Source organism: Lepidochelys olivacea (assembly GCF_965140295.1).
Source record: "Lepidochelys olivacea isolate rLepOli2 genome assembly, chromosome: 1".
Taxonomy (NCBI): Eukaryota; Metazoa; Chordata; order Testudines; family Cheloniidae; genus Lepidochelys; species Lepidochelys olivacea.
In genome coordinates, this window is record NC_140411.1 from 180,569,510 (window position 1) to 180,586,538 (window position 17,029).

Genomic DNA, 17,029 nt, shown 5'->3' on the forward strand with positions numbered 1-17,029 from the left:
TATGCCATTTTTAAAGTAAAACCAAAACCAAAAAATTTGCGTTTAAAGTGAAAGTATGTCATTTCATTTAAGCACACTAGGAAAGAGTTATAGGGATTTTAACTAACGGTACATATTTTTTCTGCAACCTTTGAAATTCTGTTATAAACTGAAGCAACCAGAACAATAGAAATGGTTTCTGTAGGTCAGTTTTAATGATGATTCAAAATAAATGTTGAGATCATACAGCTATAAATGTTGGCCTGTAACTTAAGTAGCCAAAAGTATTCTCACATTTTACAGGAAACAATAACTTGATTCTAGTTAGATGAGAAAATAGGCTTATTGTGTTGGCAAAAAGAGACTGTAAGTTAATGTACTGTGGTACTTTACATGTTTGTACTTGCTCTCTAATCTGAGGTGCATTGACACGTATCTTAGAAAATTAGCTCCTCCTTTCAAGTGCTAACATTTCTATTCCGAGATTTTGAGTCTGATACCTAGTATGTGCTAGGTATCAGAGGACAGTATCAAGCTTTTAAATGTGTTGTTTGTACTGCAATCAGTCCAACTGGCAGATTCTGTTCAAGGGCTGGATTCATTCAAATATTTGATTGTAGAATCACTGAAATTCAAGGTGAAAACACTTTTGAATTTCTGGCCTAACTGGCATGGAAAAATAAGACTTGTAAGGAACAATATTCAAACATAAACTAGACATTGCATTCTAGCTCTCTGTTCCTCTGATCAAGCACTGGAGTTCTTTTACCTATAGAGAGTGAGGAGAGGACAAATCCCTTTCCACAAAGCACCACGTGGCCCATATCCACAAGGATCACAGTAATACAAGTTCCCACCCCACATTCTCCCTCCCTTTCCCCAAATATCCCCCCTTTTTCCATAGAAGTCATATTCTCCTCAAGCGTCATACTATTTCTCTCCCTCCCCCGCTTTTTTCCACCAACCTTGTATTTCTCTCCTTATTTCCCATTCTGTCCTCCATTCATTCCTTGAAGTTCCCTGTCCCTTCTCAAAATCATTCAAGTCTTCCGTCTCTGCACATATGCCCCTTTAGTTTGCTATCCAGTCCCTGGCTTTTATCTCACAAATCTCTTTTCTTCTCCCAGATCCTTCTCCCCCAAAGTGTTGTCCTAGACTTTTGTCCTCGTCTTCCCAAATTTCTCCTCTCAAACAGTCCCTCAAGTTTCTGCTTCCCCTTCCCAGTATCCTCAAGGTCTCCCAGTACTTGTCATTTCTCCCCAAGGTCCAGCTGTCGCAGCATCCCACACTCCCCAGCTCTCCTTGCCTAAGGTCCTCTTCTTGTACTTGTGTCCAAGGTCCCCACTTTCCCAGAATCCCCGTCACATTCTGGGGTGCAATCCAGACAGATGAGGGGTTGTGTCATTACCTGCCCTGTAACCCTGAGTGCCTCAAAATGCTCTGCTTCATCTTTGGTTGGAGGCTGCCAGCAGGCATACAAGCCTGCACTGGGAGTGTCTGTGTATTAAGCAGCTCTGAGTCAGCAAATCTGATTCCAGGAGCCTGCTTGTTACACCATTGCCCCACTCTGTCCTCCACCAGCCTTGATTACATCAGGCAAGATGACCCCAACCCCTGCCCCCAGTCCCAATTTTTCTCAAAACTCTGTGCTCTGCAATGTCCTGCCCTTTCCTGCTCCACTCAGAGAGAGATTAAGGTTTGTTTGTTCTTTCAATAAAATAAAAAAATAAATTTAAAAAAATGTTCAAGGTAGTTTCCTTACAAATCTACCTTCCAGCAAGGTGGCTAAGCACCCTCTTGGTCAGGATCTCCCACAAAGTCCAAAGTGCTCAGTTCCTTTGTCCTCTTTGGTGAAAGATCCCTTGTTGTTCTTTGCCCCTCTCTTTTATAGTCCAGTGCACCTTTGAAATGGAGTCTTCTGAAGATTACCCCCCAGGGTAAAGTTCATTTAAGGCAACATGGAGTCTGGTGGTGAAGGAAGTTTCATGCTGGTTTCTTGCCCTGCTAGTGTGTGCTAAAATGTAAATTGATCTGTGTACTACAATCTTCTCCCCCTGCTGTGATGCTCAGTAGTGCTACCCTTGTTGGCTTGATGGTCCTGAGCTCCTTCTCTGTAAATTACTTTCATATTGTCTCTTATTGTATCTTGAAAGCACCTTCAAAGTGGCAGAACCTATTCCTTTGTCTAGGGTAGGGTAATGTTAGCCCTGCCTGGCAGAAACACTTTGATAACACAATATCCAATATGTTCGTAATTTTGAATTTGTCCTCCATATATACACCATGAAACAATATTAATGAACAGTATGCTACTAGTGTTTTATTGATATCTTACATGATACCTTTTAGATACAGGTTCTGACATTATCAGATAACAGTGAACCCCTTGCCCTCTTGCATTGGTATGGTATTAGGGTCTCACACACCGAATACCTATCCTCAATGTTCAAGGTCTCCCCTGCCTTTCCTTGCCCCAACTTCCTTCCCTGTTCTTGTCTCCCACAGGTTCCTTCCTCCCTATTGTTCCCCTTATATCTGCCTCCCCCAAGCTCTTCCTTTTACCTGTCCCCAAAGTTTCCCCTTTTACTAGTTCCCCTTTTCTCTAAGTTCCCTCAGGTGCCCCAGTTTATGTCCATCTTCTGCCCTTGCAATGTTCCATGTCCCTCCAGCCTCATTTCTATCCTCCCCTTCCCAAGGATGCATTTAATCTATTCCTGGGAGGTTCCTTTTTCCTTAAGCTGCTACCCCATTTTCCTTCCTGCCCTAAGGTTCTCCTTTTGCCATCCAAAGTCTTCCTTTTCTACACTTTCCCCTTCCTTTGAAAGTTCCTCCTATATCTATCTCCAAAGAGGGGAAGAAGAAAAGAGACTGCTGTGCCAGTCTCATAGCTAGAACGCCTTCTAACCAGCTCAGCTCCCTCCCAGCTCCACCTCCCAGCTCCTGCCTCTCACCAGTTCTCAGACCATCCCAGACAGAAGAGGAGGAACCCTGGCAGAGAAGGCACAGAGCTGAGCTAGCTAAAATGGGGAGTCTCAGCTGCAGCGTCCCTCCAGCTGGGCCGAACTGAACCCCAGCGTGGCAGCCTGCAAGAGGGTGAATGAGGTGACTGAGCACTTCAGTATAAAGCAACAGCCTGATTGCGGTGGCAGTCTCTACTGCCTCTCCGCTCCTTAGCTAGCCAAAAGGGGCTGTTGTCCCTCACAAGTGAAAAGTTCTGGTGTACCTGAGCTGCACTCACCCCGCCTCCATCATTATGCCCCTTGCTGGGTCTCTGCTCATATTGCTGGGATGAGACAAGCAGGGCTTGATGCATGGTTGGCACCACCACCTACAGTTCAGCTATGGCTTAGAAATCCTGTCTTGCTTGTGGTGTTGTGACCTTTGACCCTATTTTGGCTGGTATTTGCCTAGCTGCATACTCAGATCAGCATAACATGAGAGCAGGATGGGCAGGCTGGTTTAGGCTGTGCTTTCTGAAGCTAGTCTTTGCTGTAGAAGATGCTTCATCCCAGATATGAGCTTGTGTGGGTTGGTCCACTTAACTTTTTCCTGTAGGATTAAGAAACTAACATGGGAATTATTACTCCTCTGGATTCCTCCACAAGATGACTGACTACTTGAAGAATCCAGTACTGGAATCATATAGACTTACTGTTCTGGTTGATGCTTCTGGGTTTTGCTCAGGATCTCATGGGTTCCATGATAGCCACAGGTTTTTCCAAGTGGTTGAAGATTTGCTTGCATCTTCTCTTTGAGCTGTAATAGCAAAATATATCTTGAAAATATTTGTCTTAGTCATGGTCAGTGCCACCCCTCCTCTTGGCTGGGATTCAGAGGCGCTATCCTAAATTATGTTGATTTGGATGGGGGCAGATATGTGTGGGAAATATTTTAATGATTGGCCTAGAAACACGGATGGCTTCAGCTGTGTTGCAGGCTTCTCGGCTGGACGCTGCTGACTACGCATTGATAAACTTCCATTTGGGTTGTTTGGTAGACTATTATGACAATCTTTTATTCACCTCTACTGATAGACTGACACCCCCACATTATATAGCCCCTGAATTGCCCCCCAAAACACCACAGTTTAGGGCTGACAAGTAAGAGTTGATGTTTCAAGAGAGGATGCTGGCACACCAATCCTAGAAAATTCACTCTGAATAGGAATGATCAAAACATAGAGGGTTTTTTGTTTTTGTTTTTTTTTTGGCTGTGCCAGGTACATGGAAATCTTGCCATGCTGTTGGTTGCGTCTCACCCAGTGCAGGTACAGGAGACAAAAGGAGTGGGTGATGGCTGATTTACCTCTTGTAATCTCATAGGAAAGGGAATATCAGACAACAGAGTGGCATGGGGCAGGCGGGGTGGGGGGGAGGGGAGAGAATGACAGGGGGATTGGAACAACCATCTCTTTTGTATATGTCCTACCTCCCAAAATTGCATTTGCCATAGGGAAAGAGAGAATAAAATACAGTAGAACCTCAGCGTTACAGACACCTCAGGAATGGATGTTGTCCATAACTCTGAGATGTTCGTGATTCTGAACAAGCTGTTATGGGATGTGCCTCAGGGCGGACTGCTCGGAGCGGGAGCTCACAGCTCTGCAGTGGCTGTCCGGCGAGTGGGGGTGGGGATAGGCAGCTGGTTCTAGCCCCCGGCTGAGAGGGTAAATGAGTGAGGCACCCTGGGGCACCGCAGTGTCAATGGGTGGACAGTGCAGGCTGTGGCCCTTTAAAACTGAGCTGTCCTCCAGAGCTCAGTGTGCAGGTAGGAGCTCCAGCATGTCCAGCAGCTTGCACTGCAAGCCAGGTTTCAGTAGCAGCTCAGGAAGTTTCTTTCCTGGTCTCTGAGCTTGCAAACTTGCCCCCCTCCCAGACAGGAGGGAGTGGGAGGGGAAAACAACATTCACCACCTCCGACCTGTAAGAGGCTGCTCCGCGTTGTGGTGCATAGGGGGTGGGGGTGCCTCCCTTTAAGATACAATACCAGTACAGTACAGTACTGTATTTGCTGGTTGTTTGTTGGTTTTGTCTCCGCTGCTGCCGGATAGCTTATTTCCAGTTCCTCATGGTGTCTGGTTGACTGGTCAGTCCCTAACTCTGGTGTTCGTATCTTTGAGGTTGTACTATAAAGGGAGGACAAAGAAAAGAAAAAAGGGTAGAGAGGAAGGAGGGAGCAAAGAACAGATATGTGGAAACTGATTTGTTTCCACCAAACAAGAAGGGATTCAAGTGGAAGTAGCACAAAAAGGTGGAAAAGGGTGAAGAAAAGTGTGGATAACAGAGGGTACAAGGCAATGAACAAAAGGGGGGAAAAGAGGGAGAAAAGCAAGGAATATTACCCACCTCATTTCCACCTGCATCTTCCCAGTTTTGAGTTGCACATCCAATTGTAGTGCCCAATCACCCTTATGTCCACAAGCTATTTGCATGCTTTCTACAAAATAAACCATGTGAAGCATACTCTCCGAAAACATTTTGAAAGGCTCATTGATACTTTTTTTTTATTGAACTTGCTCATACCATTTTAGCAGAAACCCAATTACTTTTACCTTTACGTTTTGACAACCATGCTTGTCATTCTGGCTGAAAGAAATTGACTCTAATAGCAAAGTTTTAGGTTGTGTCCTTAACCTCTCTGTTTTCCACAGAAAGAGATTATGCAAAACAGTCTTATAAATACACTGAAATCTGACATTTGAAAGAATATGCTGTGGTCTATTATTTTTTCCAACAATGAATGCATGGAGGCTTAAAGCAGACATGAATAAATCAATACATATATTTTTATATTTTTATGGAGTTCATATTTTAAAAAGAAGCAATTTTCAGCAATTACGTGAAATATTTTCCCATTTCATCCTGTTATTATTTAGAACCTTGAAACAACCTTAACATGTTGATGCTGATGTTGCTAAGATATAAATACATCTTCTTTTTTGGGGCATGCCATCTGGAATCAGAATTCTTCCAAAGAAAAGTACAAAGCCAACATATTTCATTTCCATTATATTTCTGTAAATTTTTGTTGATTTTGCAGGTGGGAAAGGAGGAAAAAAGAAGAAAAACAAAAATACTTCCAAGCCCCAGAAGAATAATGGGTCTAACTGGGCCAGTGTTCCTCTACCACCTCCTCCGGTGCAGCCGCTCCCAGGCACAGAGCTGGAGCACTTTGGAGAGGACCAGCAAGAAGCAGGGTGAGGCCTTTTCTTCTGTTGACACAATCAGTAGTTCTTTATCACAGTCAATTTTGTCTTCATGTGAATAAAACATCCTTATCTTAGACTGCCTGCAAGCCATGACAATGCATTCCCAGTTATTATATTGCTTATTGTTTGGTAGAAAATATACGATCTTTGTGAAATAAGGGCTTTATCCTGCAACCTTTTGTCATGTAAATTGTCTTCATGAAGTCCAGAGTGTCTGCTTCCATGAGTAATGGTTTCATGATCTCTTCAGAGTGTTCCAAAAGGGCACTAAGGACAACCTTGCTTCATAATAATTTAGAGCTGATTCTGCTACCCTTACTCATGCGAAGTAGTACCTTACTCTGCAAGTAGCTCCACTGAAGTCAGTTGGGCTTCTTGAGGAGGAAGGTGCTTCTCATGGTGAATAAGGGTGGCAGAATCTGGCTATTAGACTTTTCTAAAGTCTGGCAATAGTAGATCGGTCACCAAAGAGACACCAAAATGGGATAATTTTAGAAGACCTGCCAGTTGATGATACTCAACTTGCAGAATTGAAAAAGGAGCTAAAGTTCTAGACACGCTATATGTGTGAGTTTCCGGAATTTCAACATGTATCTTGACACTTTAAACCTCTTTGGATTGCTAACACTCATTTCCAGGGACAGAAAAGCATGCAACAAACATTTTAAAATGGGAGTGGACATTTTATGTAAAGAAAAACAATCCTGTTATTTGTTTTCATAACTTATGTATTTAACATTTTTCAGAACAGTCACAATATAACAAAAGAGAAATTATACCAAATGTAGGAAAACAGATGGAAATGTCAAATTCATCTCTGGTGGAGCCTGTGGAAGTCAGTGGAGCGCCATCAGGGATAAATTTGGCCCATCTGTCTGTATTGATAACCCAATATTTTCAGATCATGAGAAATAATATTAAAAATAATCATAGTATCCTACATCTTCCTTTTTTTAAGTTAGAAGCTAATCCTCTTGTTCCCCTTGTCCTAGAGTAAGGTCATGACATATTTAATGAATCATCTCCCAAAGCTACGGTTGATTTAAGTTATGTTAGTACATTTTAATTGGCAAACCATATATTGTTTGTGTATTTGCCAGTGTTTGGCATACTTACCAGAATACATACTAAACTTTATAAAACTCACTCTTCCCCCTTCTCACTGTGGTATCCTTCAATCTATCCTTCTTTTCCCCCATCCCTCCCCATTACCTTCCCAACAGGCCTACACTTCCCCACCCTCTGTGAGGCCTTCATAAACTTCTTTCTCCATTAACATGTTACCTTCAGTGTCCCCTATTCTCCTTGTCACCAGCCATAGCAACTTCTTTTCCTGCAATTCCTCAATAGGTCTCAGCTGCCTCCCTCTCATCCCTATGAAATTGCTAGCTGGAGTTAATTACCCATTCCCTTGGTTCATATGTTTCTTTCTAACCTCACAGTTTTTCTTGTCCCTGACTCTCCAGTACATTTCCTTAATTTTTCTTCCTACTAGTTCCCCATTTTTCCCCCACACACTCATCTCTAGCACCAGCATCTTTAGTCAACACTTACTATTGATACCACCTCTTATTGTGTGGCAAAACTGTTCTGGCTGCTTCTCTCTAGGGCACTCATCCCAAAAGAAGAATTCAAATTGCCATATTCTGGGTTATGTAACTTGGAATAGGCTAGAGATACTGCCAGAGAGCTGTGCCTCCTCAGTCCAGAAATGGACTCTGCACCTTTAAGAGGGGGAGGTGGGATTTGTCTGGCTGGCTGAATGAAGGGAACAGTGCTTTATGGCTGGGGGTGGGTGGAGAGGAAAACTGCTGCACAAGGGACAAGGGGACAGTGTGGCGACACTGACTTATCCCCTGGGAACCAGGACGAGTGGAAGGATTTAAATGGGGTAGCCCTGTGTGTGAAGCCCCCCGCCATACTTTTACAAAGAGCAGGGTGGGGCAGTGTGATCAGTGAATTCCAGATAGGTGGGTGGAAAAGGAGGCTACTGGAGATTAATATGTTGTGCAGGAACTGGAGCCTATTAGAATGTCATGGGAAAGGAAAAAGGTTGTTAGTTACTGAAACGGAAAGAAATTTTATTTACACTATTTTGATATGGGCACAAAGGTTCCGATACGGTTCCTTTCAGAAAATGGGCAAAGGCTCAGATCCATTCTTATGTTTCTGCCCTCAATCTAGCATAAACAGTTTAGTGTTCGTTAATCTCTGTCATGCTTACAAGGATCTATCTGTCCCTTTAAACCACCCTCCTTCCAAAATACCAAAATATAGGTGATCAAATAAATCTAAAATATTGTCTTTAATCCAGGTTCTGCTACCCTTATTCACAATGAATAGTATCCAGCTCCATGAATTTATGGGATGACTTCCAGAGTAAGATTCCATTCAACCTGAGTAAGCATGCCAGAATCAGTAAGGCTCCTTACTATACCTAGAGCTATTCAAATATATTTTCCAGCCAAACAGATTTGATCAATTCAACAGAAATTCTCTAAACATTTCAGTCAACCCAAAAATGCATTTTTCAGGGAAAAAAAGTTTTGCACCCTAAATTTGATCCAGCTCCATTCCCTATATATATTTTGGACTTCAGAGTACTCTCTAGATTTAAGGATTTTTTCCAAAAAATGCAGTCTACTTTAATAGAGTATTATAAAAATTTAAGACTTGATAAATAATAATAATTCTCTAGATCAGCTTGGTTTTAAAGTTATTTTTTTAAATTAATGTGTGTTAATATTGCACTAAAATAATTCTGCAATAATAGGCAAACTACTTCCATCTTCTTTAAAGATGACAAATAGATAAATGAGACAGGTGAATTGAAGTACCATCTAGTTAAAGCCTTTGTGACACAGGGCTCAACTTCTTAGTTGCATAAAATATCTAGAAGGAAGAAATTATATTAGTCACCAAGACAACACTGGTTATTTCAGGTAGAGTAATCAGGGATATTGACAGCACACTTTCAAGTTCCACACAATTCAGGCTCAGTTTTTGCTGTGTTTATCTTTCAAATTACACTTTTTAGTTAGTTATAATGTCACATTGATAGTAATGGCAACCAGACTTTCTAAAGAATATCAAAATGACCAAAAAAATAAAATAAAATTAGACTTACAGATCAGATCCGCAGCTGGAATAAATAGACACAGCTCCACTGAAATTAGTAGAGTTTCACTGATTTATACCAGCCGAGGATCTAGCCTTCTTTTTTCTTTCAACCTCTAGAGTCAAATGAAAGTACAAAATCAAGATTGTATTTCCTACATCAGCTTTAATATTGACATATTGGAAAACAGTTGCTTAGATTTTTCTTTTTATAATTTTATTTATCTTAATTAGTTTGATTTCTAACATACATACCCACTATAATATTACATTTTAAATCTGAAAATCACATATTTAAAAATAACCATGTTGCACAGGAAAACTGAATCCATTCAGGCAGGCCTTGCAATGTGATCTGAAGATGAACAAACGTATACCAGCAGGACAGTGTCCTGCAGAATGCTCAATTTCCAACCCTCTCCTCTTCCTAATCCCTGAGTTCCCATTTATGGACTCTTACCATGAGCATCTTAACTAAACTCAACTGCAAAGGATTTTATACTTCAAAGTTAATGCATTAAATTGCACCTGGAGCAGCATTATCAGTAGCGGCCTGTGAAGCACATGTTTATTATAATCTACATTAGCCTCATCATTAAATTAGCAGGCAGCAACCTTGTGCACTAGATTAAGTTTCCAGATTGTTTTCAAGGGTAGCATCAGATGAAGTGCATTATAGTAATGCAGGCCAGAACTAACTGTTGTGACATCTACAACCAAGAACAATGGTCATGGTCACCTAGCCAAACTCTTAGCTCTTTACTGCTCTCCAGATATGTACAAGGGTCTGAAATCAGTCCCATGCTCCCCCAAACCCTTGTAACATAAAATGGATATATTGGGCCAAATTCTCCAGTTCACTAAAGCCATTTTGTGCCACTAAGGCACTTTGCACAAGTGGCTTTAAAATGACCAAGGATCGTCAGTGGAGAATTCAGGAACTCCCTGCTCAAGGAAATGGTTGCCACCTGCTGTGCCAGGCACCTGCAACACAAATGGACAGAGGAGGTGTGCTCCAGGAGTGGGGTGAGGAACCAATGTGGCATAGCAGAGCTCCTGCTTTGAGCAGGGGGTTGGACTAGATGATCTCCTAAGGTCCCTTCCAACCCTGATATTCTATTCTATTCTATTCTATTCTATTCCACGATACCATATTCTCCAGTGACCTAACTTAGTGCTGCTCCTGTGTGGCTCCAACTTGCACTGGAGTTGAGTGGCTAAAGATTATAAAATAGCTTCAACTGACTACCTGTGGCTGCCCCCATCCTTTCCTTTTGCCTGAGTTATGCTGGATGAGATAAAGAATCTGTCCTATTCTCTCAACTGAGGGAGCAGACGTCATGTCCGAATCAAAGCAGACTTTTCTATGGTGTGGGCTATTGGGTAAGTTATTCAGAAAGTCAGTGTTATGGATATTTCCAGCTCTCTTTCCTGATCTTCTGCTAACACAGGAGTGGGCAAAATTTTGCCCCTGAGGGCCACATCTGGGTATGGAAATTGTATGGTGGGCCATGAATGTTCACAAAATTGGGGATTGGGGTATGGAAGGGGGTAAGGGCTCCAGCTGGGGGTGCGGGCCCTGAGGTAGGGCCAGAAATGAGGAGTTCAAGGTGCAGGAGGGGGCTCCAGGCTGGGGCAGCGGGTTGGGGTGTGTGGGGGCTCTAGCTGCGTGCGGGCTCTGGGGTGGAGCTGGGAATGAGGGGTTGGGGGTTCAGGAGGGTCCTCTGTGCTGGGACTGAGGGGTTCAGAGGGTGGCAGGGGGATCAGGGCTGATGATTGGGGTGCAGGCTGCGGGCGGTGCTTACCTCAAGCAGCTCCTGGAAGCAACGGCATGTCTTCCCTCTGGCTCCTATGCGGAGGCGCAGCCAGGCAGCTCTGCATGCTGCCCCGTCCACAGGTGCTGCCCCTGCAGCTCCCATTGGCCACAGTTTCTGGCTAAAGGGAACAGCACTTGGGATGGGGGCAACGTGCAGAGCCCCCTGGCTGCCCCTACACATAGGAGCTGGAGTGGGGACATGCCTCTGCTTCCAGGAGCCATGTGGAGCCACGGCACACATGGAGCAGGGTAAGCCCTGGACCTCGCTCCCCAGCGGGAGCTTGAGGGCCAGATTAAAACATCTGAAGGGTTGGATGTGGCCCCTGGGCCATAGTTTGCCCACCGCTGTGCTAACACCATGTCCATTCCCTTCTGTCTTCCCTAACATCTCATAGTTCCCCCACATGCCCTTTGTACCTTCTCTCCTTTCCCTGAACTATCATCAGTCAAGCACCCTCCCAATTCCCCTTCTGAAGAAACTGTATTTTTCTCCTTGTTTTAGTTAATAGTCTGGACAGTGGCTGCATTGAACATTGATTGTTTAATTATTATTACCGTTCATTTTTAATATTTTTATTTCAGTGTTTAATTTTATCACTAATAATATACATCATTCCACTCGACCCCAGTAATGAAACCCTTCATGCAGACAGCTAGTTATAAGACAGGTTTAATTATTGCTACTGATTATTCCTAACTAGAAATAAAAAGGAAATATTAATTAGTTATTATATCAATGTAATTGTTAATCATATTTCTTCTTGAGGAAAAAGTAATGAAGGTAATAATATGATACTCTTTTAATTCAAATACATCCTTTTGGCCAACACCTGAAGAAAGGGACCTTCCTTGCTTGAAAGATTGTGTATTATAACAAATCTGCGGTGTAAAGACCAATGTATCACATTGTTTATCTTATCTAATTCATATTGTAAAGAGAGGGCAACATGTCAATGCAGTATATATTAGTTTGTTAACAACCAAATATAAATAGGTTAAAAAACATAAGAGAATAAAGTGGCAACAGTAATGGGAACGTACAGATTTTGAGTTTTCCAGGACATGTTTCAGACATGGACTTTAAGTGAATTACTGTGGAATCATTGTCAGAAATCCCTGGTGATATTAAGCACTCATATTTTATAGATAGCTATTATGAAAGTGTAAAATTGTATTTTATTCAGAAACCATGGATGTTAACAATATTTACTGTGCTACAGTGTCATCAGCTCCAAAAACTAAGCAAGGTATATCAGATGAAGTGAGTTAGCTGTGAAGGTCATCACAGATAAGTGCCAGCAATGCCTTGATTCTATATCACACCATCAGGTATTCTGTAGATATTATATTACATAAAAAACTTTAAAAGAACATTAAGGCTTCAAAAGCAATCATTCAAAAGTTAGGAAATACCCAAATTAAGTTTGCCTGTGCATATGCATTATGATATTGTCTTTAATTACATGATCCTTTCCACCAAACTTCTGTCTGTAAAGTCAAGCTCCTTTAACAATTATGTATCTAAACTGTACAGACTTCTACACAGGGAGAGGGAAATTGTACTTTCATACATTTTAGAAGTCTCTAAATATTGTGTAAAATAGCTTTTCTGTCCATAATGCAACTTTGATGTTCTCTCTCTCATGATACGTCAGGGCTAGAAACAATAGCTTTATTGGAATGGAAGATAGAACTTCAGTTTCTAGCCTTGATCAGTCACAATATATTAGACCCTCAACTTTTCTTTGGTCCAGGACTGAGTATTACACTCAGACCAATGTAATTCTAGCTGAGAATTCCTTATATGAGAAGAATGAAAGAAGGACATATTTTTGGGGCATTTTTTTTTAAATTTGTGGCAGCTGTGTTGAAGATGTTTAGAAGTGTTGAATGTCATCTAAGCAGTCCCAATAGAGATTAATTAATTGGTGAGGTACTGGCAGAGAAGTCCAGGTGCATGATAAATGCAGTTTATCAGATAGCTCTGTAATTTATCATGTGTATCTAACCTCCCCTTGTGCTTGGGGTGAATTGGATGTGTTGCTGTTGTATGCATTTAATACTTTTTTTAGGTTTCATAAAATACACAAAGGCAATATACACAGTTTACAATCTTCGTGAAAACCATAACTTTTGAATTCACTACATATAATGCATTGATGTACTATTGTATTAATGAAAACTAGTATTTTACATTTAGAGCCATATTCCCTCCCCTGTTTCTGGCTCCTTTGTAATGAGCATGCAGAAAAAGGGCAAAAATTTTTAAAGTATTTAGGTGCCTAAAGATGCAGATAGGCACCTAGTGGAATTTTCAGAAGCACCTAAGTACCCAGCTCCAATGGCATCTAGGCACTACTGAAAATCCCACTGGGTACCTAAATACCTTTTTTTAAAATATGGCCCTAAGGGTATGTCCACACTGCACTCTAAAACCCATGGCAGCTCCAGCCTGAGCTCTACACTGCTGTTTTTAATGCTGTAGCATAAGTCTGAGTTTGTAGACTCAGGCACTGAGACTTGCTGCCATGGGTTTTAAAACCCAATGTAGACATAGACTAAGTGTCCAGCTGAGAATTTCCTCAAGGTAGAGATCTTTGTTTATATCACACCAGACTAGACATCTCCTGTGCCAGCCACCCTCCCTCACCCCTACATCTAGGCTATATTAGGGTAGTGTGGAGTGGAGCAGGCTATAGAACAGCATGTGAAAAGGCTGCTTGCCTTTCCAGTTACAATTAATTTACCAGTTTTGTGTTGGAGTAGTGACTGGGTTATGTGTGGAATAATGGTAACAACAAATCTTCCAAACCCCTCTTGGCATGGTCACTGCTTTGGGGATCCAAGAAGAGATCTAACATATGCTTGATAGAAGGAAGGTGGGAGTAAGGAAGTGCTATACCTAAATATTTGAGTTCATTCACTGTCTTTGAATCAGTAGCCTGGGTTTTCATTTCTAGATGCAGGTAAATCTTTAATGCATTCTCTTAGCTTAATAGTCCAGAAAGTGAGTTAGTTCATTTCCTTTGGTAATTGTGAGCTAAAGTCATTTAATTAATATTAAAAAACATGATAATGAACATGTGGTTTGTTGTAGCAAATTTTGTTCAAATTGCTTAGCTATTATGAGCCAATTAAACACAGAAACAAAACCAATGTGACAATTTTCAGCAATTATTGCCTTACTTATATTTAATATAATAATTCAGACTCAAACTGCATGTCAGGGTGGGCATGTCCCATAAACATCTACACAGCAACCTCATTATCCACCTTCAAATCCCTCCTCAAAACGCGCCTTTTCTGAGTTTGTACAGCACCTAGCACAATGGGATCTAGCCTAAAACTAGGGCTCTATGGTAATGTGAATATTAAATAGTAATAATAAAGATGCTTGTCTTTCCCTCTAGTATATAGAAGAGGCTAGTTTTTGGTTGATACTAAATTTACATGTTCTTGATTTCAGGTATGACAGTGATGGTTGGTGTCCTCCTTTACCGGTTCAGACGTACTTACACCAGGGCCTGGAGGATGAGCTTGAAGAAGATGATGACAGAGTTCCTACACCACCTGTCCGAGGGGTGGCCTCCTCACCAGCAATCTCCTTTGGGCAACAGTCCACTGCCACTCTCACACCTTCTCCACGAGAGGAAATGCAGCCAATGCTTCAAGCCCACCTTGATGAATTAACCAGGGCCTACCAGTTTGACATAGCAAAGCAAACATGGTAAATGTTCGAGTTAGACACACTGTAATAATACAGTATCCAGTGCCAAAATCCTTAGCACTACATGACAACTGAAACTATTAATTGAAAAAATATATTAAAAAGAGTATATGGTATAAAAATGGAGCCTAAAAATAGGTATTTTATTAAATTTGTGTTAAAAATACATGTAAAGATTATATTCATCTGGAATGCTGGTATATACTGATTAATTAACCCCATCAACAGGTAACTTTTATCCACACATTTCAGGATAGCAAATAAATTGAATTTATCAGGTCTTTGGAAATAACAAGACACTAAATCAGTGTTCAAACGTCAGGTCAGTCACCTCTATTATCTACAGTACCATTATTTTTCTGGAGAATTAGCTTCATTCACATTTACACGAGAATCAAGTATCCACACAGCTAAGAGTTTTGATAATATGTTGAAATATCATCTCTAATTTCAACAAGAAGATAATAGAAACATCAGGAAGAAAGTTGTTAAATTACACAGAATGGATCTAGTCTGTTAGACTGTGTTTCACTTATTTAAAGGAAGAACAAGCAAATATCACTGTAACATTTTCACTATAAAATAAACATTAGAAGCGATCTCTTCAGGGACTAAGAAAGAACTTTGCAGCTGCATAGGACAAGAACTGAAGGCCAGTTGCTTTCTGGATGTCCCCTAAGTAATAGTTGTCCTTCCAAAACTTTTCCATCTAGAGAAAATAAAAAAAGAGTCTGAGAATCTCAGAAGATAAAGTACAGCTAGTTGCTGAATGGCACTGCACCAGCAAAGAAGTGGACATGCTTCATTGGCAAACAAAGGTCACAACCACATACAGTGTTTGCCATCATAAATAGAACAGACAAGTAGACAAACCATGCCAAATCAAAGCCAGCTGTTTTCTCTTGGAAGCCTCTAGGCTCATTTGCAAACTGTATTCAATCCATGGGGTAATTAGGCCCCACTGCAGTACCACATTGCCTATATAGGCCGTAGCCTGCCCAGGGGACTAGCGCAAATCAGAGGCAGCAGCTAATCCTGGCCCATTCCAGTACTTGATTTGAGTCAGCATACAAATGTGTGCCCTGCCTGTGAAGGCTGTAATTTGAAGGTGTTATGCTTTCAATGGCCTGCAAACTGTAGGTGCCATTTTGGTGCCAGATGACACTGTGAATCTCATTATGACATCTTTTTTGGGGAGGGCTATCCACCTGATTTTAGCTTATAAAAATACTCCTGTATAAATAGACATAATGCCCATAATCCATATACCCTAACCAAAAGTTAATTCTCTCTTGCCACCTAAAGCCCTTTTATACCAGCAGGCAGGCAAAATTGCTTACTGTAGCAGTGAGGCTGAAATCTCCCTTCCTGCTCAGTAAGTGTACTTCACAACTTGCAAATAAGGGGCAGGGAGGCCATTTTGGAATGTTGCTACCCGGTGACCACACCTGCTTTACATAGCCTGTTCAACTGCAGTCAGATGACCCAACATGGCCTATTGCTGGTGCAAGTAAAATGTTCCAAGTCCAAGCCTCCCTAGCCAGTTCACTGTGAACTCTATTTCTTTGACAACAAGGAGACCAATTCTGGGCTTTCTACCATGCTGACCAATCATGAATAAGGATCCACTTTATAGATTGCAAACTGTCAAGCAAAGTCATAACTGACTTTGGAGTACCCCATGCTGGCCTGTCACAGCGCCCTCTCAAACAGATTGCTCAAGAAAGCAGCTCACAGCTAAGAGACTGGGTCCTGTTCCCCTTATTAGAGTTGCTGCAGAGTTAGGATCCACAGATTTCAAAATCAGTGTTGTGAAGGGCCACAGTAATGACCTCATTGTGTTCTAGTTAAATTACTTCTAGTTGGGCAAACTAAATACATGCTTGCTGAAGATGAGGTACAATCCATGTTACCTGAAAACTCTTCTCCTGGAGAACACTGCCTGCTCTTCAGGCTGAATTCCATTTAATAACGTCAAGTTTGGGTGGGGAAAATGTCCTCTTCCTGCAGTACAAGTTGAATTTAAAAACTTTTGGCTTGTATTGAGAGGAAGGACATTTCAGAAGTTTGGGCACTAGCCCGGATCCCAGGAGACCCTGCTCTGCCATAGACTTCCTGTGTGACTTTGGGCAACTCACTAAGTCTCTCTGTGCCTCAGTTTCCCATCTGTAATATGGGGGTAA

General features: G+C 41.6%; 1 protein-coding gene across 19 annotated transcripts in view; it reads left to right on the forward strand.

Moving 5' to 3' along the window:
- The window catches only part of ROBO2 (roundabout guidance receptor 2), a 644,167-nt gene that overhangs the window by 587,398 nt on the left and 39,740 nt on the right, over positions 1-17,029 (forward strand). For all 19 annotated transcript variants that reach the window (XM_084645672.1, XM_084645685.1, XM_084645684.1 and 16 more), the window contains 2 exons: positions 6,018-6,174; positions 14,586-14,846. In XM_084645672.1, the coding sequence (XP_084501798.1) occupies positions 6,018-6,174; positions 14,586-14,846 (418 nt within the window). The remainder of the gene's footprint in view (positions 1-6,017; positions 6,175-14,585; positions 14,847-17,029) is intronic.